Source organism: Canis lupus, chromosome 35 (assembly GCF_048164855.1).
Source record: "Canis lupus baileyi chromosome 35, mCanLup2.hap1, whole genome shotgun sequence".
Lineage (NCBI taxonomy): Eukaryota > Metazoa > Chordata > Mammalia > Carnivora > Canidae > Canis > Canis lupus.
This window is the reverse complement of record NC_132872.1, coordinates 14,273,712-14,297,196: the sequence shown is the minus strand read 5'-3', so window position 1 is coordinate 14,297,196 and position 23,485 is coordinate 14,273,712. Positions and strand designations below refer to the sequence as shown.

General features: G+C 37.3%; 2 protein-coding genes across 9 annotated transcripts in view; one reads left to right on the top strand and one right to left on the bottom strand.

Annotated features, from left to right (window-relative positions):
* SLC35A5 (solute carrier family 35 member A5) overlaps positions 1–23,485 on the top strand; it is a 35,783-nt gene that overhangs the window by 10,079 nt on the left and 2,219 nt on the right. For 4 of the 8 annotated variants that reach the window (XM_072811656.1, XM_072811655.1, XM_072811657.1 and 1 more), the window contains 2 exons: positions 7,000–7,780; positions 9,234–10,696. In XM_072811656.1, the coding sequence (XP_072667757.1) occupies positions 7,000–7,780; positions 9,234–9,302 (850 nt within the window). In that variant the 3' untranslated portion in view covers positions 9,303–10,696. Of the gene's footprint in view, positions 1–6,999; positions 7,781–9,233; positions 10,697–11,005; positions 11,102–16,796; positions 17,141–18,886; positions 20,056–23,485 lie in introns of those variants that run through there. The other 4 variants (XR_012024205.1, XR_012024207.1, XR_012024206.1 and 1 more) reach the window with 4 other exon arrangements.
* Positions 21,427–23,485, bottom strand: part of CCDC80 (coiled-coil domain containing 80) — a 36,442-nt gene continuing 34,383 nt past the window's right edge. Inside the window, exons 7-8 of the mRNA XM_072811654.1 lie at positions 22,962–23,042; positions 21,427–21,930 (exon numbers count right to left, since the gene is read on the bottom strand). Of these exons, the coding sequence (XP_072667755.1) occupies positions 21,584–21,930; positions 22,962–23,042 (428 nt within the window). The 3' untranslated portion in view covers positions 21,427–21,583. The remainder of the gene's footprint in view (positions 21,931–22,961; positions 23,043–23,485) is intronic.

Sequence of the window (23,485 nt, the reverse complement as noted above, 5' to 3'; positions counted from 1 at the left end):
AAATATTGTTAATACATTTGTCATTTGTAGTTTGGAGATGATAAAGAGTGGTACATTCTCTATTAACTATTAACTATTCTCTATTAACTATTAGCTATTAACTATACTCATCTCAAATAGTTAATAATTATGCTCAAAGTGCATAATTTGAGCTCTGATAGGCAGAGGATTTTCATGAGGAATCTAGTCAAAATTACAATTAATAAGAATGATAGATTTTTTTTAACTTTTAAAAATATTGTCACCAGTGTTTCCTTTCTCCAAGAAGACCTTTGAATAAAATAAACATTTTTAGGTAAATAGGCTCTGCTGCCACACAAAGGCCAAAATGTTCTAAGGTAGAATGGGATCTGGGTACTTGACTCCAATTTATTTTGTTACTTGATGCTGATGATAAAAATAAAATTAACTTCTTGTTATATTTGTTGTGATTGTTTTTTTTTTAATTTTGTGTTCACTTTCCCTTTTAATTTCTTATTTCTCAATATGCCATGTCGTAATATGTGCTTTCATAATTTATGTGTACAAAAGGGTGAATGGCTTAGTACATAGATACTCAGTAAATATTTGTTGAATCCATGATGAATTCAGTACCTTAATTATATGGAGTTCTTGAAAGACTTTTTTTTACCCTGAGGAAGTCTTCAATTTAACTGTTGACATGAGAGAGGGGGGGAAAAATGAAAGTCATATTTCATCCAGGTTAAATGTTAGAGTGCACTGAAGTTTGCTTTGCATCAGGTTCTTCATTTTATTTATGAATTGTGACAATAATTCAACTATTCCAAAATGCTATTCCAAAAATGTTTGGAAGTCTTTAAAATCAACATAAAAGTCATCTTACAGGATAAAAAATTGACTTCTGAGAAATTAAACAGTAATATCTTTATATTGATTCCTCTCATAAAATTAGAGAGACATGTCCATGGAGAAAAAAATTGGCTCTGCCACATAATAAAAAGTTCATTATTTAATAAGAGAGTCTCATAAAGAGGTCTCAAACACATGTTGGGCTTTTCTAAATAAAAATTTTTTTCCCAGTGAAATGACAGCTTATGGGTACACATGGTATTTATATAATACATTATTATTATGTCAAAGTTACAGCTATTTAAAATTGAATTTACCAAAGCAAAAATATGCAAAGTATGTATTTCCAGGTTTAGAATTGGCCTATAGTTCTAGCTGTGCCCTTAATTGTATATAATATTTTTATTTATTTCTTTAATACACTGCAGAGCATGAGCTGAGGCTCAAAGGTCAGGTAGGGGGCCTCCCAGAAAGGCTTTATCCAGGGCTGGCCCGTTCGTTTGTAGGCACCAGGGAGGCAGGCTTTCAGCTGAACAGTGAGAAGATAGATAACACAGTAAGGGGATTCCTGGATGGCGCAGCGGTTTGGCGCCTGCCTTTGGCCCAGGGTGTGATCCTGGAGACCCGGGATCGAATCCCACGTCGGGCTCCCGGTGCATGGAGCCTGCTTCTCCCTCTGCCTGTGTCTCTGCCTCTCTCTCTCTCTCTCTGTGTGACTATCATAAATAAATAAAAATTATAAAAAATATTAAAAAAAAAAAAGATAACACAGTAAGGACTCCTCAGGGCCAACGGCTGAACCAAGGACCTTTCTTCTATCTAGACTTACCCCACAATAACCCTAGGAGGCAGAAGTTCTTGTCCCTGTTCATCAGTAGATTCATCCCAATCTGAGTCTGTGCACAGAACCACCGGGCATTTTGCAGCATTTAGGTGGCTTTGACCACAGGGGAGGGAGCATGTGGGGTGGCAGGATTTGAGGCAGAGGGACAAGTTCAAAGTCAACTGCCCCTTTCAGGGCAGAGAACTAGCACATGGCAGAGATGGCCCTGCTAAAGCATTAAGCATTTAACTGTTTGTATTAAGAAAGTTAATTTGTAGTGTAACCAAATCCAAATCTGGTTTTACTGTAAACTGAAAATGTTTGCTTTTAATACTGTTAATTGTAATAAAATTAATTGTATTGTTGCTGGTTTTAATAATAACCTTGTTAGGAACTAAAGTTCCAAAAAGCTTTTTTACATATTTTTACTTTTAATATTCAGAGCAGTAAATTCTAGACCTGTGTTTGCTTTGTTGTAAATGTCTGTTTTGAATCCTTTGAAGTTAATTAAACAGACAATAAAATCACTCCATTTTTATTATTTTTACAGGCACTAACTTAGCTCCTACAGGGAATTTTAATTTGACTGATTCACAAATCATCACGAAAGCTACTTTTAGTAGTGCTAACAGAATATAATAAATCCAATACTGTCTTTTTATGAGAATGTCTTCCAAGTACTGTATTATCTATTAAGACATTTTAAATGTTGTTTGTTTGGCTTTCCTTATTCAGTCTTGCCCTTTGTGAACCACTTAATGGTCTTTTACCCTTAGCAATAAAATTTTGACTCAGGAGTAGCAGATTGAGTCTTACCGCATATTCTTAATGTTTTTTGCCATAAATAACTCATTTTACATTTTTTTAATTTAATTCATTTGACATGGTATATTATTAGTTTCAGAGGTAGATTCAGTGATTCCTTAATTGTATATAACACCCAGTACTCATTACATTATGTGCCCTCCTTAATGCCCATCACCCTGTTACCCACTCCTCCCACCTACATTTAGAATATTAAAGCTTTTGTCTTACACTTGACTTTAGCAGAGCCATCAAATACCTTTCTCCTATAGATAAAGAGTGTAAGTCTACACAGTCTAGGAAAAATGTCCAGTGACTAATGCAAGAATAATTTGGAAAAATATGGAAGTGTGGTACAAAAAAATACATCAATCAAATGTCTTAATGGATGCTCTAGAGAAACCCCATATGAATGTGTAGATTTTGTTTTTTAAGTGTAGCTACTGGTCCACAGTGGAAACTGGTGACAGGCATTTTGCCTTGGAGTCTTACTGGTTTGCTCTTAAGGCATGGCAAAGTTGTATTATCTTGTTTAATTAGACTTTAGGAAATAGTAGTATCAACCTGAACATTGAGATCTGGGGGCAAAAGACAACAAGCACCTTCATCTAAAAAATATGTATAAATTTCTCTGATATCTTCAAAAGGAAGCTGTTTGGGAAAAAATGAAAAACATTTTGATACATGATGGGTGTCTTAGAAGTTATAATAACATTTAGTTACTCTCCAAATCAGCAGAAAAATAAAAGTGCCACTCACTGGCACGAGCATTGCTCCAAAATCATTCACTTGATAATTCTGGTCACTGTGCTACTAAGAAATTACAGTTTTTGTTTTTTTTTTTAAAGTCCTGTGAGTCTTTCCACTTCATTATTTTCATGTTCTGTCCTGTTTTACTATCACCAAAATGGTAGAGATGCTCTTATCTGACAGAATTTGAAATTAATTGTCAGTTATTAGGAAAATTCAAAGTGATCAATCACTAAAACAACAAGATACTTTAAACAGCTTAAAATGTAAATGTCCGTTCATTCTTTTGAAGGACTCAGGCCTTTGAGAATTTGTGAGATTTACTAATTGGGAGTTTTTTGGCGTCTTTCTTGAAGCTACATTCATTATACATCATCCATGCTTTCTGGTTTCAGTTTCTTTAAAGTAGAGCAAGTTCTTAAAAAAATATTTTTAAAGTAGATTATTGTAGATTTTTATTATTTATTTTCTAATCTTAAAATTAGCTCATCTGTACCCAGTTTGATGGCAGATTATCTTGGAAGTAATTTTTGCCTTTAAATAGTCTTCCCAAAGCAACTTTTCATAAAAACAGCAGTCCTTTTCTTTTGCTCATAATTTATCATTTATGTAATCATTAAAATATCTAATTACAATAATGAGGTCACCTGGCAAAAACACAGTTAGGAACAGAGACTCTTTGTGAGCAAGCAGTTCATTTGGGAGCAGAAGCCCTCAGATAGAATAGCCTTCTAGCTGTAAGCACTCAGTTTCAAAGGTGGATATTACTATCCTTTATTCATCGAAAAAGTTTTTTTTTTTTTTTTTTTTAAGATTTTACGTATTTATTCATGAGAGACACACAAAGAGGCAGAGACACAGGCAGAGGGAGAAGCAGGTTCCCTGCAAGGAGCCCGATGTGGGACTGGATCCCACATCCCGGGATCATGTCCTGAGCCAGAGGCAGACGTTCAACCACTGAGCCACTCAGGCGTCCCGAAAAAGTTTTATTCTAAGTGTTCATTTCTCATTTAATATTAACAAAGAAAAATTAATATCCCAAACTTTTGAGATAGATTTGGCTCTAGTAAGTATTTAGACATATGATTTGCCTATCTAGGAGAAGAAATGAGACCATCATGATTTCCAGCTCAAATCGTTTCTTACCTCTGTCAAAGGATTTCTTGTAATTTCTATCTTATTACTAATAACTTGAGCCCTTTTAATGCAGAATTAACTCACCAGGAATGTGAGAGTGTATGTTCTTGCCTTGTTTGTAAATCTATATCACAAATTTCTGATATTTTTTTAAAGCTATATACAATGAAGAAAATGTTGACAAAATAAGTTTAAACCTTTTATGTTAAAGTTACTGTGCAGTGTGACAAGTTAGTTGCTTTTTTTTTTGTCTTTATTATACTGAAATTAAATGAACATTTATACTAAAAAAAAATCCAAATGGTTTACAAATTATTTACTGGGGCAGTGGAGAAATCAGTTAGGTGAGTTTCTACCAGTTGTATCCACTAAACTGTGAGAAGCAAATTCTTTCATGAATTGTCATTTATAAGAGCACCTATCAGCTGACTTTATGGGATAATTTATTAAGCTTTATTTTCTTTGCTGAAAATCTACCATTTTCAGCCTAACCCTTAATAATTTTTACCTTCTTCTGGATCATTATGTTGAATGAACAATGTTTACAGTAGTACTGATTAACTTGTTTAAGACTTTAATTTTATTCTTTTTTTCTCAATGTCAGCATTAGTGGAAAATCTATAGCTCTCAGAATGGAAAACTTCTAAAGGAATTATAGTTATATTATTACCTTATTTGTCTTAATATCCAATAATTGGTTATATAATGGTTTTTATAAATTGGGCATATACTTTTTAAAAAATTATTTGATTGATTGATTGATTGATTTATGAGACAGAGAGAGAGTGGCAGAGACACAGGCAGAGGGAGAGGCAGGCTCCATGCAGGGAGCCTGATGTAGGACTCAATCCTCGGTGTCCAGGATCACGCCCTGGGCTGAAGGTGGCGCTAAACCGCTGAGCCACCCGGGCTGCCCAGCATATACTTTTCATGTCTCTTTTCTATTTCCAGTCAATTTGCTTTCTACCACTTACCGCATACCAGCTACACCTGTAGAAATTTATGTAATTAGTACATAGTTTCTGACCTCCTGTCATAGTAGCCTCATAACTAAATGCTAGGTCTGGTTGTTTGAAAGTGCATACATGAGAAGGCATGATAGGGTGCACGTGCGTGCTGCTGTCTAGGTTTGTGTGCATTTATCAATTTCAATCCATGACGCTCTGTGAAAGCATTAGTGATATCAGATACCTCTTCCTGTATATATGCTCCTTGGGAACTCATTCTCCTTAAACATTATGCCTTAGAGGTGCATTGGTCCAAAAAGAAGACATGCACACCATGGTTCAGATTCCCTCCTTGCTTTTTCATAAATACATGACCTTAAGAAAGGGAAGTCTGTTAACCTCTCAGAGCACTGTTTTCTTCCTTAGAACAGAAATTGCCCGACCCATAGAAGGTATCCAGTAGATGCTCCAAAAGTCTTAAAACTTCCATTTCTTACCTGGTGCTTTACACTTCTTCCTTTACTTATGTTCTCTCTGTGTGTGTTCCCTCTTCATCTGACTAATTCATCTTTAAACTTGAAGATTTGTTCCCCCTATCTACCCCAACCTGTGTCAGCTACTCCACTATCCTTAGTCAACATTGTACATTTGTTGTCTTTGTATAGACTTCCCTCTGGCTGGATATATCACCAACTACCTTTTCACATGGCAGATTCCAGTTTATTTTTTATGTTTCACTTCAAGGGTCATTTTTTTTTCTTTGAAACAATACCCGACTCCATTTATGGACTCAAGGGTTCCTTCCTTATTGTGACCTAATGGTTCTATGTATCACTTGTCACATATTATGTTTGCATTATTTAGTTTCATGGCTTTTCCCCTATTAAAGTGTAAATTCCTTGAGGATGGAGATCAAGTCTTATCTCCCCGGGCACATAGTAACCTGGCACATAGTAGTTGCTTATTTAAATGTCTTTTGAACTGAATGAATCCACAGAACAGATTGACAATATGTTTGTCTTCTATATCACACAAGTTTGTGGTTTGTGTTTAGGCAAAATAAGTAAAGAGATAAAGCATTGTTAAGACTTTGTAAACTGAAACACTAAAAATATTCTTTTCCGTGCTATCCCAACCAGTAGTTTGCTATAAAATGCTTTATGATTAGGCCATGGATCTAAGAGCAGCCTCCCTCCTTAAATAGTTTTTGGGTCACAAACACCTTTGAAATTTGACAGAGCTTTGAAGAGTCTATGGGATTGATGGGGGTGGGGCTGGGAAATCACCTGTATAGAAGAATTGGCACTCACTGCAAGGATTCGCCAATTTCTAAAGCTCCAAATTCATGTTCGTGGAAATCGGATTGAGAATCTCTGCCATAACTTACCTCATAGCAAGACAAAAAGTTACTGTCACAAAGATCTAAGATCAGCTCTGGAGGCAAAAAGGAGACTTAGTTAAATCTAAAGTTAAAAGGAAACTTAACAATGAGGTGAAATGACTGAATGACATTAAAGGGCAATTATTACAGGGGTAAATAAAAAAATACCAAGCTTAAGAAGCAGAGACACCAACAGGTTTCCTTTGAACTTGAATCAGGAAGGGGAGCAAAAACAGTCTAGTTTATTCAACCAAGTACTTCAAGTGTCTGAGTTTTCAGTAGAAAGTCGACAGGGCGAAGGGAGGGAGGGAACCAGTAGTAAAATCTTGTTCTTCCTCTTTGAACAGGAGGCATCTAAGTTGGATACAATGGGCTTCCCTCCTGATTCTGTTCCTGTCCATTGTGGCTCTCACTGCTGGGACCGAAACGTCCCAGCATAACCTGGCAGGGCATGGATTTCATCACGATGCCTTCTTCAGCCCATCCAATTCCTGCCTTCTTTTCAGAAGTGAGTGTCCCAGAAAAGACAACTGCACGGAAAAGGCATGGACTTTTCCTGAAGCTAAGTGGAACGCCACAGCCATGGTTTTTAGCCACATCCGTCTCGGCTTGGGCCATGTGCTGATCATCGTCCAGTGTTTTATTTCTTCAATGGCCAATATCTATAATGAAAAGATACTGAAGGAAGGGAACCAGCTCACCGAAAGCATCTTCATACAGAACAGCAAACTCTATTTCTTTGGCATCCTTTTTAATGGACTGACGCTGGGCCTTCAGGGCAGTAACCGTAATCAGATTAAGAACTGCGGGGTTTTCTATGGCCACAATGTGTTTTCAGTTGCTCTTATTTTTGTGACTGCATTCCAGGGCCTCTCCGTGGCTTTTATCCTGAAGTTCCTGGATAACATGTTCCATGTCTTGATGGCCCAGGTCACCACTGTCATCATCACAACAGTGTCTGTGCTGGTCTTTGACTTCAGGCCCTCCCTAGAATTTTTCTTAGAAGCTCCCTCAGTTCTTCTCTCCATATTTATTTACAAAGCCAGCAAGCCTCAAGGTCTGGAATATGCACCTAGGCAAGAAAGAGTCCGAGATCTAGGTGGCAGTCTTTGGGAGCGCTCCTCTGGGGTAAGTTTGGGAGGATGCTGCCTTTTGCCTATTCTTCCTAAATTCAACACATGGTTACACAAGGAGAGAAATCAGTCAGTGCTTATTTTATCAAAGGATGCATTGGATTTCTGTGACTTTTAAAAATTATTCAACTAACATTCACTGGGCTTTACATGTTCAAGGGCTTGTGATAATGCTGTTAGGGGTGGAGAAAAAATATAAATCACAGTCTCAAGGACCTTCTGTGTTAGTTGTATCTTAGAATATTATAAAGCCACAGAGCTGGGAGATGTCCCACAGGTTACCCTGGCCAGTCTTTCTGGTTTGGTAAATAAATAAACAGACTCAGACTACATGGGTTATAGAAAGGATGTAAAAAGATACTAAACCCATGAGGTCTGATCCCTAGTGCATTACTCTTTCCACTCCACCATCATCAGGAAAATATACCTCATTCATAAGAAAAGTTGATCTTTGATATTAGTAAGTCTTGTTAAATATAAATGGAAGGCCTGGCTCCTTGATTTTCCCTGAGTTAAAACCCCAGTGTGCCAGAAGGCTAGGTCTTACCTCATTAAGAAGGTGATTTTTGAAAAGGGTCTTCATGAGTAAGAGAAAAATATTTCCTAGAAAAATACTTATGCAGTGACCCTGGATAAGTATTATTTTGCAAGTTCCTTATAATTCTTTTCTTTTTCTTAAAGATTTTATTTATTTATTCATGAGAGACACAGAGAAAGGCAGAGACACAGGCAGAGGGAGAAGCAGGCTCCTTGCAGGGAGCCCGATTGCGGGACTAGATCCTGGGACTCCAGGATCACGACCTGGGCCGAAGGCAGGCACTCAACTGCTGAGCCACCCAGGTGTCCCTCTAACTAGCTTTAAATTTACAATTTTCATGAACACACAAAATATTAAGTACTTAGCAAAATGAACATTTCTCTTTGGGAAAATCTCTTGCCTATTCGTAGTAGAGCTTTCCATCAGTGATGTCTCTGAAGTGGTGATACAGCAGATTCTTAAGATGAAAAAATTATTAAAAGGGTGAGTCCCAAATACCCTGATCTTGGCCAGAGTATAATTTCAAAAGTCCTGTATTCTTTTCCAGTGGTCTGATAACACTGCTTGCCCTACTTTTCAGGTAAAAAAATATATATACAGATTTAGGTAATGACCTAGTTTATACTTTCTCAAACCACTAGTTATTTCCCTTCAAGAACAGCAGAGGGTGCTCCTTACTGCATTCCTGTTAACTTTGGAATTCAAGTACTGAGATGTATATCGATTTTTTTGTAATCTCATTATGTGTCTAAAATTCACTTTCTAAGAACATGAGTAGTTATTTAATTTCATTTGACTAGATTATAGTTGTAGTTTAGTGAAATAAATTTGTCAGTGTTTCTCCTTAGTAATCATTAAAAATTACACATTTCTAGGTTTGTTGTAATTACTGATTTCATCTTTCTTTTAGGATGGAGAAGAACTGGAGAGACTTACCAAACCGAAAAGTGACATTGAATCAGATGAAGATACTTTTTAATTGGTACCGAAATGATTGACAACTCTCAGAAACCCTTATTTTCACATTTTCAGCATGTGTGATGTTTATCTTTTCACTTTGATAAACAAGAACATTTCTCAAGCATAATAACTGTTTGCATATATCTAACCACTCCCTGAATAGTTCCATCCAAGGCTTAGAGTCCGCAAAGGCTAAAATGTTCTAAGGAACTGATGGGAGTAATAGTCTGGAGACTGCATTAATGGTACTTGGTAAGTCGACAAGACACTTCCCACATTATTTCCCTTCTCCTCCAGGGTTCCAAAAACTCATAATAATCATGTTGACTCTACCCTATAAATACACAAATAGCGATCGGTTTGCCAGATATTCATAATTATGTAGTTCCATTCTGCATGCTAAAGTCTTCCCTTACATATCATTATAAATATCCTCCAGGTTGTACCTTGAATTTTGAAACCCTGGAGATACTCACTTTACAGTTAAAAAGCAATGTGACTCTTTCTAAAAAATTTGACCGAAGGACTTTACCATCTGGCTACAACATTGATTTGAGGGCAGTGTAGTCTGTGCCAGATGTTTTGACAAAGAAGCAATTTTTCAGAAACAAAAGTGTTAGAATTTTAATTTTCAGAAATTCATAGAGAATATGATTTTCACTGATTATCTTTTGATGTTTTTCTGCACAAATAAGCTTCAATTTAGGTAAAAGTTGGTTCCCAATTACCACGATTCTCACTTGGATTTAAATCATTTAAGTAAGCCACGATGGACTTTTTTTCTCCTGGGTTTTACCTCATTACTTTTGGAGTATTTTAGGGATCTATTGAGTCATTTCATTGTATTAGTTATTAACTAGAACTTAAGATTGTTGTGTATCTCACTATCATACCCTGTTACTAAGAATTGAGGCATTGGCTTAAGACTGTCAGTAAGATTAATGCCTAAGAGTTCTCTTAAAAGGATCCCTTTGCAAACAAATGCCTTTCATTGAAATATGGGTACTCTTACTCTAAAATGAGGAAACATAACAAAGTACAGTAATTATATTGACGCTTCAATGCATGATATTTTTTTAGGTATTTTTGCATGCTGCCAATTAAGTATGAGGTAGAGAAGTCAGGTGATAGATAATTTAAAAGTGAGAAAACAGAAGTGACTTACCCAAGGTCATGCAGCTGGATTATGATAGGACAGGCCTAGTTTATAACCTGTATGTTTACAAAGCACTACACTGTAAATGTGAACTATAAGATGTCATCTTCATGTACTCTGTATATCTTTTCTTTTCCCTGATTTTCATGCAGATGAGCATGTGATAATACTGTAAATAATCCATCTGTGATACCTGGAATAATATGACAGGCAAAAGTTGGTGGAAATATATAAATAAAATAATTATTAAACCTTTATCTTGAGTTATCACTGTCATGTGAGATGGGACGCAGAGTTCTTTTTCATTTTCATTTAAAAAAAATGGAGCAAAGCAAGAAATCCAAGCAACTTTTGAAATTTTATTTTTCAGTAGATCTTGACTTCTGAGAATAGAGAAACTGTTCACCTTATCATACGTATAGCCCTCCATGTTGTGAAAGAGGGAGATTACATTAATATGGCAATTCACATTAAAGGAAAGAAAATCAGGTATAGAAAGACCTCACTTTTAGGAAAAATGTAAAATAATCTATCTTTTTTTTTTAATTTTTATTTATTTATGATAGTCACACAGAGAGAGAGAGAGAGAGAGAGGCAGAGACATAGGCAGAGGGAGAAGCAGGCTCCATGAACCGGGAGCCCGACGTGGGATTCGATCCCAGGTATCCAAGATCGCGCCCTGGGCCAAAGGCAGGCACCAAACCGCTGCGCCACCCAGGGATCCCTAAAATAATCTATCTTATGGAACAGAAAAAATTACAGTATTATTGGCAAAGGTATTGCCTACACTAAATACATTACATAAAATGGATTTTACTACTTCGTGGAGCTTGATTTTCTTATTTACAATGACTTTATCTGTAATTACAGGTTTACTTGTGTTAATTGACCACTTAATAGGATAAAAAGAAGTAAAATGTAAAGTTCTGATGTGGGTGTGCTGCAATACTTTGCGGGCACTGGTGCTTTAAAAAGGAGAATAACTAACTGGAAGGTCAGAGGTCCTGAAACCATAGTTTATCACCTCAGGTGCTCTTGGAGACAGTGTATAACCTGGGGAGAAGAACAATTGTCATGTGGAAAAAGTAGTTTTTTCTACTCCAAAGAACCAAAGTGTAGTGAAAATTTTAGGGTGATGGTTACTCTTTCCTTACAAGTGAGACCCTCCTGACAAATGATTCTTTTCAACAGTAGAAAAGGTCCTCCTGCAGAGTGGTAGAGAGTAGTAGTGAATTCTCAATTACTAAAGTTTTCAGGGAGAGACTGTACCATCAGGATGTTTTAGAAGAGATTCCTTCATTGGTATAGAAGTTGGCCTAAGTGATTTCTGAAGGCCCTTCTTATTTTTAGATGCTCTGTTAAGCATCTAAAACTTCTATAACTGATGTGCTAAATCTGTTTGCTTCACAGCTTCCAAATAGCCTTTGATTGGGCCACGGGTATGGCCTGCAGTGACCTGCTTCCAGCTCTTTCACTGGCCCCAGGACCAAACTTAGGTCCAGCAATGTGCCTAATCCTGAGGGGAAGCAGGATGTGGATGCTGCTTGTAGAGGGAAAGACGGCCTAGACCCAGGATCCCAGATCCTTGGCCAGCTGTGTCCTGCTGCATAGAGTCCACATGCAGAGGAGACTCAGGGCCAGATTATTTTGTTTACAACTCTTAAGGCTTGCCTCAATCCCCATGTGGAAATCCCATTGCATATGAGTTGGATTAGACTGGAGCTGCAGGGAATCCCTTCAATTTTCTGAACAGACCTAACAGGCTTGACCCAAGACAGCCCAGGTTCCTCCTTGGCTCTTCTCCCTTATATGTAAATCTTGATTTTCCCCACCAACTCTTGCCACTCCAATGTGAAGAGGCAGAGAAAGCCAAACTCAAAGGAAAGACAGTGGTTCTCCTTCTCTGACACTTAGAGCTGACTTTCTGAAATTGAGTAATGTATATTCCTCTTTTAAGAGAAAATTTTTTTTCTCACAGATCTCAACTTTGACCTTTTTCTCCTTTGCTGTTATATAAATTCATACAAACATAATATGAAGTATAAACTTTTTTGCTCATAGTTTATATGAAAACCAAAACAAATTTGCAAATTAAAATAGGAACGTAGCTATAAAGCAATAAACTTCCAATTCAAATATGAGTTTAATGAGAAGGGGTTGTTTTGCTCGAATAAAATCACAATAAAGCCCTTTAACCTGCAGAACATTTGCCCTCTTTTGCTATTTTACTTGCTTCAAGCACCATCCTGTCTCTGCCAAGATAAAAACCTGCTGACATTGCCAGTAATGCATTTAATCCTGCCGGGATTTATCAACCCATGTCCCTGACAATCCCATACGGATGTGGTGTGGGTCAAGCTGCCAACTCCCATTGGCCTCGGTGCCCTGGAAAGATTTTTAAAACGTCAGCTTTATGTGTTCCCTAAAGTTTTGAAAGAACTCACCAATAGAATTGCCTCAGCTTGGCATTTTTTGAGTACTCACCCCCCACCCCCCCAACATTTTCTATTTATCCTTTGTCCTCTTCTGGGTCTACTTTGTCACTTATATTTTGCTAAAAGATCATCCAGATTTTCAAATTTATTTGCATAGGAATTTTTGAATCAGTCTCATAATTCTTTTAATTTTCTGTAACTATAGTTCTATATTCTTAATTTTGTGTGTGAATGGCTTCTGTATTTTCTTAAAATAAGTTAACAAGCAGTTTATAATCTTTATTTTATTGAAGTTTGTGTTCCATTTTTCTAAGATTTGTTTTATGTTCTTTTTCCATCTTATGTACTTGAAATACATTTATTTCCTTTCTTGTTTGTTAATGAGCATTTTTATAACTAGTAGAAACATTTCCTGGCATAAATGCATATTAGGCCAACCCCCACAGACCTTAAAATATGGTATTATTATTTTCAAACTAGTCTGTTTTGAGTCAAGAATTGTGGGGTTGAGGTTTCTATTCATACTTTCGTTAATTTCTGGTTTCATACATTTAGTTAGAAAATGAGATCTGTATTCTTTCTATGGTTGTTTGCATGTTTTTATTGAATTACTAAGTGTAGTTTGGCTGGTCCTTCAGTACACAATAACTTTTTTTGAGAAAGTTGGTATTGGTTTGTTATTTTGAGCCAGTCTGAGAGTTTCTTGTAGTATTTGACATTTATTCTACTTCTCTTTCTAATCCATTTCATCACTAGTAATTACTTTTACATTTAAAAAAGCAAATTTAGAACCTTATTTATAAACTTAGCAATTTGAAAAATTAAAATATAGTCATCAACTCCTTTCACTGAGATGAGGAACTTAGGATATTTCCTCCCAACTCTCAGTTTTCTTCTAATAAGCTTGAGGATTTTATCCAGGTTTGCTATACTGCATCTTGTCTTCTCTAAGACTCCTATGTTTTCACATTACCATTTCTGAAACTGGAATACCTTTAGCAATGGCAGGTTAAAATGACTGCTGCTTTGTGGTGTAATAATGAAGTTGTCTTTGCTTGCACATACAGGCATTTGGTGTGACTGGACAACGTTTCAGTCAACAAACCACTTAAAAACCATTTGAGGAGAGGGGTGCCAGGGTGCCTCAGTTGGTTAAGCATCAACTCTTGATTTCAGCTCAGATCATACTCTCAGGGTTGTGAGAGCGAGCCCCATGTAGGGTCTGTGCTGGGTGTGGAGCCCATTTAAGATTCTCTCTCTTCCTCTGCACCCTCCTCCCTGCCCCCCTCAAAAAACCCAAACCATTTGAGGAGAGCATAAGAGTCCTGTTGTTGCCTGAAAATCTTGCAATGAGACCTCCCAGTAAGATCAGGAACATACCAGCATTACATTTTACAAATTGAGTGTCAATAGCTTGAAAGTTTTTAAAAACCCTGGAGACAGAGAAACTTAAGAAATGCTACATCATGATCAGTTCTCTCAAGGGCACAGAGAACTCTGGAAACCTCAGACATCTGCAGCTCTGCGCCAGAATGTTATTCAAAAGATTTTTGGCTCAAAATGGAAAGGTGTTTTAGAAATAGCTTAATTAATTTATTTAACTTCCAGTTTCCCTTTTTGTGTAACCAGAAAATGGTAGGTATGTCTTTAAGAGTTCTTTAAAGAAATATAAAGTAAAAATTCTAAGTCACAAAAAATATGTTTAATTGAGAGTGTCCTTTCTTAGTGAGGACATAAAATAGTGATTGATACCTTTCGGAATTAATGCTGCCATAGACATGGTGAAATTTGGAAGTTCATTCAGTTTTTGTTCCTTGTTATATACCTTTTCTTTCAAGAATTAATACTAATTCTAATTATCACAGCTAATTAAACTTAATTTGTTCATAACATAATTTCCTCATTCATAACTTCTTAATGCTAATTTATCTCTCAACTGGAAGCTGCCGTGAAATAGATTTTTTCTCTTCTGCAAGGGCTTTTGGCTAATACACTCCCTGAGATTTGGGTTTGTTTTTTCTTTTTTTTTTTTTTAAGCATCTAGCAATTATTTACTAACAGCACTTTTTCTAGTCGCATTGCTCAAGCAGGTTTTACATTTCTTTTTATTACTGTCTGTAGTCACTGAACATAAATAACGGCTTGTCTGGAAAATATTTCTTGGTCACCCTTTTTTACTATCAGAAATCTCTTTTTTACCATTTAGTTTTACAAGACGTTAAATGTTTCCCTGCTATTTTGTTGTGTATTGATGTGTGTATGTGTATCTTTTTTCCTTTTATATATGAGCTGTTTTGTTTGGGGGGGGGGGAGCTGTCTTTTAAGCCTAGAAGAACAGTGATTGGCTATTATATGGGTCTTTTCTTTAAGGTTTCTGTGTACTCATCTTTAAACAAAGTTTAATACTCCAAGGGGGCCAAATATGCACCACAAAATGGTATAAGTAGAATCTCCTTAACCTAGTGGCTCTTTACCTGGATACTGGGAAGCAGGGACCATAGAAGTTGCAATGAGGAAACTTTGCAGATGATGCTTTTTTCTATACTGATTGAAACTTCTGCTTTGAGGGCCAGCCCCATAAAGATGGGGAATACTGTCTCCCATCTGTGAGGAGGGGGTGTCACTTGAGTTTTAGTTTATTCCTCTGTTTTAGATGGAGCGCCCTGCTTTGGTAAGAAGTCAGGTTAAGGAAAGTGCTTTGAAAGTAGCACGTGAACTTTCTCTACTGATGTAAAATTTACTGCTAGATTTTTTATATTGAATATTTCTATATCATAATATTTTATATATTATATTTAATACATTATATACATCTAATATGCTATATAAAATGTATTTTATACTTTGCAAATTATATATATACACACATATATGTATACAAATACATAAATACATATATGAACACACACATACATATATATATATACATACACACACCACCCTGCAAAGATATCCCAAGTTCTTATATTTGAAAGAACTCATCAGACTCCACAGAGTACACTCACTTTTATTTAGAGGCAATGGATACAGTGCAGCAAGAAAGGGGGAACATAGACATTGGAGGTCCGAGAGAGAGAGAGCTCATGACTAAGCTCTACAGGGTTCTCCTCTGTTCATACAGACCACACCGTCTCCATTGTCTCTTGCCTGAAAGATCTGTGTGGGGAATCTTGACTCTGGGAGAGCTCAAAGCAGAATTTTCCAGGATTTTTATGCCTTGCTGGCTATGTAATCAACTGGGTTTATTTAATCTCTAGGCCATTTGGAAACCATCATTGAAGAAACTGACCCTAGGGATCACCAGAGTAATTCCAGACTTTAAACAGCACTTCATAAATCCCACTGCTGTAATCTTGGCCAAGAGTCAAAAATAAGACATCTTTATCTCCCCAGAGATAAAGATAAAGCATTTCCAAGCCTAGCTGTAAACCAATTCTGTCCTCCATATAGACACCCCCACCTCCAAACCTCCTTCCTCCAATTAGAAAGCTAGGTGAGTCAGAAGGGGGAACATAAGGACACAGCCATGTCACTATCTTTGACCTCTAAGCTGACCCTTATATGGGCAATGGACTACAAATGTATTACTTATCTTTCCTCCTGCCAAGTGTCCCCAAGTTGGAGATAGTTTACTCAAAGTTTATGCTGTAGGATTAAAGCCATTCCCTAGTTTCAATCTTTTTTTTTTTTTTTTAAGACTTTTATTTATTCATGAGAAACATACAGAGGGATAGGCAGAGCAAGAAGCAGACTCCATTCAGGGAACCTGATGTGGGACTCAATCCCGGGACTCCAGGATCACACCCTGGGCTGAAGGCAGGTGCCAAACCGCTGAGCCACCCAGGGATCACCCCTAGTTTCAATGTTGATGAAGTTTTCTTCTATATACTCACTAATTTTTGTTCATTTTGGTTTATTTCAGGGAAAGGGTGTTTACAAATGAATCAATGCCACCATATTCCCGTGGATATGTAGACAACTTCTTAAATCTGGGAGAGGGAAGTTCCCAGAAGAAATGGTGCTTGCATTGTGAGTATCCAAAGACAGGATCATGGTGACAATGGAGACAATATGAGGCACTTGCTCACATCATGTGGAGCTTGGCAGGAAGAACAGTTTATAATTCTAGATTCCAAAAGACTGAAGGATTATCACCACTCATCTTTCTTGTTCCCCTCTGTGCCCTTAACCTTCCCACCCACCATGAGGACCCAATATTGATTATCCATACGCAGCATTTTATAAATAACTGAGTGTATGACTGTTCTCTACTGGTCTGCGAGCTTCTGTGCAGGGAATTTTTTTTTTTCTGTTTTATACTTGTGTTTTCTAGCAGACTACCCAGGAAATAGTATAAATACAATTAATGTTTGAATGATCATATAATTTGAGTCTAATCTACAAGCTAGTGTCTTGGATTAAGAACCAGAATGACCAGATGGTTCTTTGCATACAGCTATTATGGATCAGGACTTGCCAAATTTGAGGGCCTCTGCCTACCCTGCCCTACTTTGTCTCTCTAAGGAGTGTTTATCACAAGGAAATAAGCTAAAGATAGAAAAGAGGACTGAAGGAGACAAATGGAATGATGGTGAAGTCTACAGGAGGAATTTATTCTTTCTCTAACATTTTGGGAAGGGAAGCAAGCCTTGCTTCCAAAGATTGGCAGTCTTCCAGAAGTGGTTTGTTCCCTACCTCTCTGCTTCAAGGATTTCCTTTTGCACTTTTAGATTTCTTAGAAAGGGTGGCACCTATAGCCTACCGGTTGTAGCCTGAGCTGGAATGGATCATGGGAAAGTGGCCTGGAAAAGGGCCAAGCGAGAGGAAAAAGATTCTTATGGAGGAGGTGGAAAGCCAAAGAAAATTTTGCCCAGGGTCAGTTTTAGCTACTTAAAATCATCCCATCCCTTCACCCAACATCTTTGCCACATGTATTAACCGATAGATTGGAGGAATGAAGATCACTCTTTTGCTTTCTAGAAGGAAAGTCCTAATATTTAAGGTCTCTGCAGTCTGTTCAAGGATAGCCCAGTTTGTTCAACTTCGGGATATCAGAGAGGTGATGCATGTGGTTGCCACATTAGGAAATTGTGTCAGAGAACAAGCATATGCCTTGTTGGAGGGACTCCATCAATGTTCAGGATGCTCAGTCCTTGACAGCTTGAATGTCCTTGGAAGTTCCATTCTGGCTGTATGGAGATGATGAGGTTTCCTGTGTTTAGAGGTGATGAACCTGTTGGGTCCAGCTGCCCCAATGCACCATGCTGGAAAGAAGTTATTCAATATATTGCCCTATTCCCATAAACATCTAAAAGTAGAATCTGAACTATGAAGTTTGGGTTCTCTAAGAATTTAACATTAGCTCTGCCATAGGAAACCTCTGAGTTTAGGATCCTGCTCCTAAAGGCCAAGAAAGATTCATAAACACCATGGAGTTAGATGATAACTTAGATATTTATTACTACTCTCTCATTTTGTACATCAGGAACTGAGTCCCAAAAGTAAAGTGACTTGCCTCAGGTCACACAGATCAGTCTGTGGCAGAGTGAGGACCAACCATTTTCCCAAGTCTGGTGGCCATTTTATGACATTCCTGACTTCTGTGACAGCTGGCCCTGTGCCTCTCACTGCCCTAAACTTGGTTCTTAATAACATGTCCAAAACTAAGAAAAGTTTGGCATTGGGAGATTTGCACCAACTATGAGAGAACTGAAGAGAAATAGTTAGCATTTAACTGTGCTTCATTTTGTCATGAAGTTAAGAGTACTCATCAACCACACCCCACTATCTGCACACCCCAAACCATTGAGTACAGAGCAGCCAAGGAGAATGGAGGAAAGGAAAGCAATCCTACAGGGAAAGGGGAGTTAGTAGTGGCAGAAAAACAGAGATTCTTTTCAAGAGGTTTTTCTTTTTCTGGAATTTCCTTATGTTATTGAATACTGAGATCATCAATTAGGGGCCGTAAAGCCATCATTCACCCTGGTCTTGAGTTGTTTTTTTATCACCAAGGATCTACAAGTTGAGAAGGTATGTGAACTTCAATGTTAACTATACTCCAGAAAATGAGACCAGCTGGATTCTACTGATTCCACTGTGTGTGGACTGCCTGCCTCTGTATCTGGGGAAGGATCTCTCTGCCGAATGTTCACCTCAGAGCCCTGCGATTTCTCCAGCAACAAACAATTCCTGGAAATTCACGATAGTGAATTGTGACAATCAGCAACTTTGTCCTCCTCAGAGTCTTCCAGATTTCTCTCACTCTACTGGGTACTTTTTAATCTAAATAGTGTAATTCCATAATAATTCTCAAAAACTTTATCTTCTTTGTTGCTGCTGTTTGGAAGGAAACACTTTCATTAAAAAACAAACAAACAAAACAATACCCAGATTTCAAATGATCTGATCTGTACTCCCAGAAGACAGAGATTCAGGTGATCTAACTCTCTTATCCTCCCATTTACTGAAATGTACTTTGTGCTTTTCCAGATTAGAGAAATCGAGGACACTTCCCAACAGTGTTTTCCTCTGCCTGTGTCTCAGTCCCTTTGCTGAGCTATGGCTTATTCTACAGCACCCAAATGATGATTCATGGCTTCTTGGCCATGAAAGGAAAGAGAGTTCAGACACATTGCTATTTCAGTGCCAGTGAAAAGTAATCTCAGATTATGAAAAAGTATTGTCTTTCTTTGGTTGCCGAAACTAGAACTTTGCTAATATTATTCTGTAAGTAAATTGTCTATGATTATCCATTTGGTTTCCTTGGGAGATGAAACTCCTTCATTATTGTATTTCCTGAAATTGAGACTATTTAGACCTCGTACTTAAAAATTGTCCCTATATAATTTCAGAAGCAATGGTAAATAAATCCATTTTTTATTGGCAATTTTAAGCTAAGCATCACCTTGGCAAATATTTAAGAGCAAGTACATCATCCTGGTCCTCCTACCTGCACACTTTGAGCAGCTGGTGTAGACTGTTCTAAAAAGAGAGAGGGGGATCCCTGGGTGGCGCAGCGGTTTAGCGCCTGCCTTTGGCCCAAGGCGCGATCCTGGAGACCCGAGATCGAATCCCACATCGGGCTCCCGGTGCATGGAGCCTGCTTCTTCCTCTGCCTATGTCTCTGCCTCTCTCTCTCTCTGTGTGACTATCATAAATGAATAAATAAAAATTTAAAAAGAGAGAGGAAGAAAGCTCTTCATTCACCATGGGAGGGGAGGGGAGTGGAAGCATAATTTACATAGGAGAACTAAGTTTTAAAGTCACTTGAACTATATGGACTTCAGCTCCCTAATCAGGTAAGAATGAATGGTCTTCATGGAGAATAAAGGGCAAAACAAGTGATTTCTCAAGTTTACTGAGCTACAAATTCCACTTTTACCATATAATTATGTATAACAAAGTCCAGATAATATAAGATGGATTGTGCAAATAGGCACAGATAAATTAATAGCTAATATTCAAAGGTGGCTTAAACGCAGTTATTAATATCTATGCTCCTTAGAGTTAATGACCAATACCAAGATGATTTGGAGAATTAGTTATCAGTAAGAGAGACAAAAAAATAAACATCCTCATTATAGATAGAGGCTAGCACCTAGGATGCTACATGCCTGGGAATCCGACTACCTCAGGGCAAGTTCACAGATATTAGTTGGTAACATTACTTGGTATTTATTTGTTGAAAAAAAGAAAAGTAGGAAAGAAGGAAGGGAAAGAGAAAGGGAAGGAGGGAGCATATTTAGTTTGAATTGCCATATCTAAAAAATAAATGCTCTTTTACAAAGATAAAGATTGTATTTTGCCCTCTAGCTACACTTCTGTCCCTTATAACTTAGTAACACTTACCTCAGAAAACAAAAAGAACCCTTGGATGTAATCTCCTTCTTTGTAATTGTCTTATATAAGATGCCAATATGGTAATAGGTCCATTAACAAGTAAGTACAGAGGGGTCAAGTGTGAGGGGTTTAAGGTTTTCCCTGGCAGGAATTCCATGGCACCTGCTAAAACTCTTGGAAGTATCACCTCTGGCTGCAGTGCCAGACTTAGGTCTTCCTCTTCCTGGCCTTCTGATCTATCTCTGAAAAGACAATAAGATAAGAAAAACAGGGCAGGAAATGGCTATGATAGCAAAGCTGGGTTTGGTGCTTTTCCTGGCTTTGGTGGCCAATATCATTAGACTCCCATGGTATCAGGCTTTATGAAAGAAACTCACAATATAAAGCAGAGGCATCTCACTCATTTTTAGATTGACATTTCCAAAAGTGTTAAGAAGCTGTTTCCTCTGTTACATGTGTTCAGACATTTCCTGAAAACATCTGTGCTGTGATCTTTAATTTTCTTTAACAATCATGGTTTTACTTACCAATGAATACTTTTAAAAACTAAATGAGAGGTATTAATATTTTTCCATAGAATTTTGTATTCCAAATAATGTCTATCATGTAAGAAGAAGAAAATATCCATTCAGCACCAGATCCCCTCCAATAAGAGAAATGAACAATTCTTTTAAATATCTTTATGACTTAAGGCTTCAATAACAACTCACGAATAGGCAAAAGTTTGCTATTTATTTAATTTTGGAAGAACACGGAAAGAAAAAGGCAAGGAATGTAGGCAGTGTGGAAAAACTTCTTTACGTAGCTGGCCACTTGTGGCTTTAACAGCTGCAGGGGAAACTGGCTGGGGCTAAGGTTACGTATTTCTGTTCAGTAAGGGTATCCATGGTGGTAACTCTCATGATGACGGTAGTCATCCTGGTAACCATCCTGGTATCCTTGGTGGTAGCTATGGTAACCGTAGCCTGCGTACTCGTCTTCTGGGCAGCGCATCCCCAGTGATTGCTGAATGGCCATTTCCTGTCTCCGGAGTTGCATTGAATCAATTAAGTCATACACAATCACCATGGACCACATTGGGGAAGGATACCAGGATTTGACATTTCCATCTTTTCCAACTAGAAGCATGGAGAAGTACTCTGGGCTCACTTGAAAATAGTTCCGGATATCTTTCACCAAATGGGCTGGTATGTCTTCTCGCTCCACAACAGAACTCCCTAGAAAGGGTTAGAAAAGCTGTTGTTAGTGGATTGAAGAGTCAGCCCTCAAGCAAACATCAAAATGAGAACAAGTCACTCTGAGAATAGAGAGAGGAGGACCCATGAGTCTGTTCCCTTTGGTTCAAAATCCAATTAAAGAAGGTTGCTGAGTTTTTCCACTACAAATTAAACATCCCACATGTTCTGCAACATTATTAGCGTCAAATGTTAGGTGACAGGATGTTTCTTCTATAGGGAATGTTATGAAATATAAAACCAGTCCTTTAATTCAGTTCTGGCAAGATCAACTTGTTTCAAGTTTGTCACAAACAAAGATTATATTGTTTATATTTCTAAGTTTAGTTCCAATTAGCTTAGTTACTTCTTTGCAAATATGGCTTTCCTTTTGATACTTTTTATTATAACAAAAAGCTTATTTCACTGTCAAGGAGTGAAATACCAATTATGAAGATGTGGATAAATGTATTTAAACTATTATGGTCAGCAAAAAGAAGAAGAGGAAGGGGGAAGGTGCTGACACTTTCTGTGCCAGCGAGTTTATGCACATTATCTCTTGTGAACATCTTGATCTTGGAAGGAAGGACTGTTTGCTTTCTGAAAACTTGAGTCACTACTCATTTTCTTTCAGCTTCTCTGAGCTTTTCAGCATTTATCCTCATGTATTGAAAGGGAATCAGTAAGATATGACCCATGTGCTTCATAAAATTATTCTGGGAATTAAATGAAATGGTATAGATAAAAATTATCTATGTAAATTATAAAGTCCTATGCAGACAAAAAGCAGTATTCTACTTAAGGAAATGGGTATTTTTACTGTCACTTATGAATGATTTTATATCAAAAACAGTATTAGTGATTGTACTTTATTTCCTGCTTGTTTACATACACACACACACACACACAAGGTGGGGTGGACTGAGTGAACTGTGTTCATCTTACAGGTAACACCCACTGCTTGCATGCAGTTTAATATAATTTAATTGAACTTAACCAGTAGTTCATACTATTTTAAAATAATAGCACTTTACCATTAATTGGGAATAGTTCTAACACTCCCCCAACTTCCTCTCCAACCCCTAAAAGCTTCAGAATGGTTATGTGGCGCAGACCTGAAAGAAAAAAGGAAGCCACAGAATCAGTAAGTCCTCTTTTACCTCCAGAGGCCGACATCTGACAATTAGAAATCACTACATTAAAAAGATTATAGAACATAACCTGGTTAGGTAAAATAATCCATTTCTTTCCATAAAAAAAAAAAAAAGAGTAATTAAATACTTTTAAAACCTTGAAAAAGACCACTTGCAGATTTAGAATTAACAACAGGGTCAGATGTGAATTTTCTTTTGTTTGAAGATGGAAATACAAGAATTTGCTCTTAAACTGTGGTTCTATTAAAGAAAACAAAACAAAATTGAAGCCATAGGAACATTAAAATATCTGGAATGATCTGAGCTGATTAGTGTGCTGAAAAAGAGTCATGCCTGAGGTTATAACAGCTTACACAGATAATTCAACTGTCTCTCAGAGAAAAGACAGCAGAACCCATCTACTG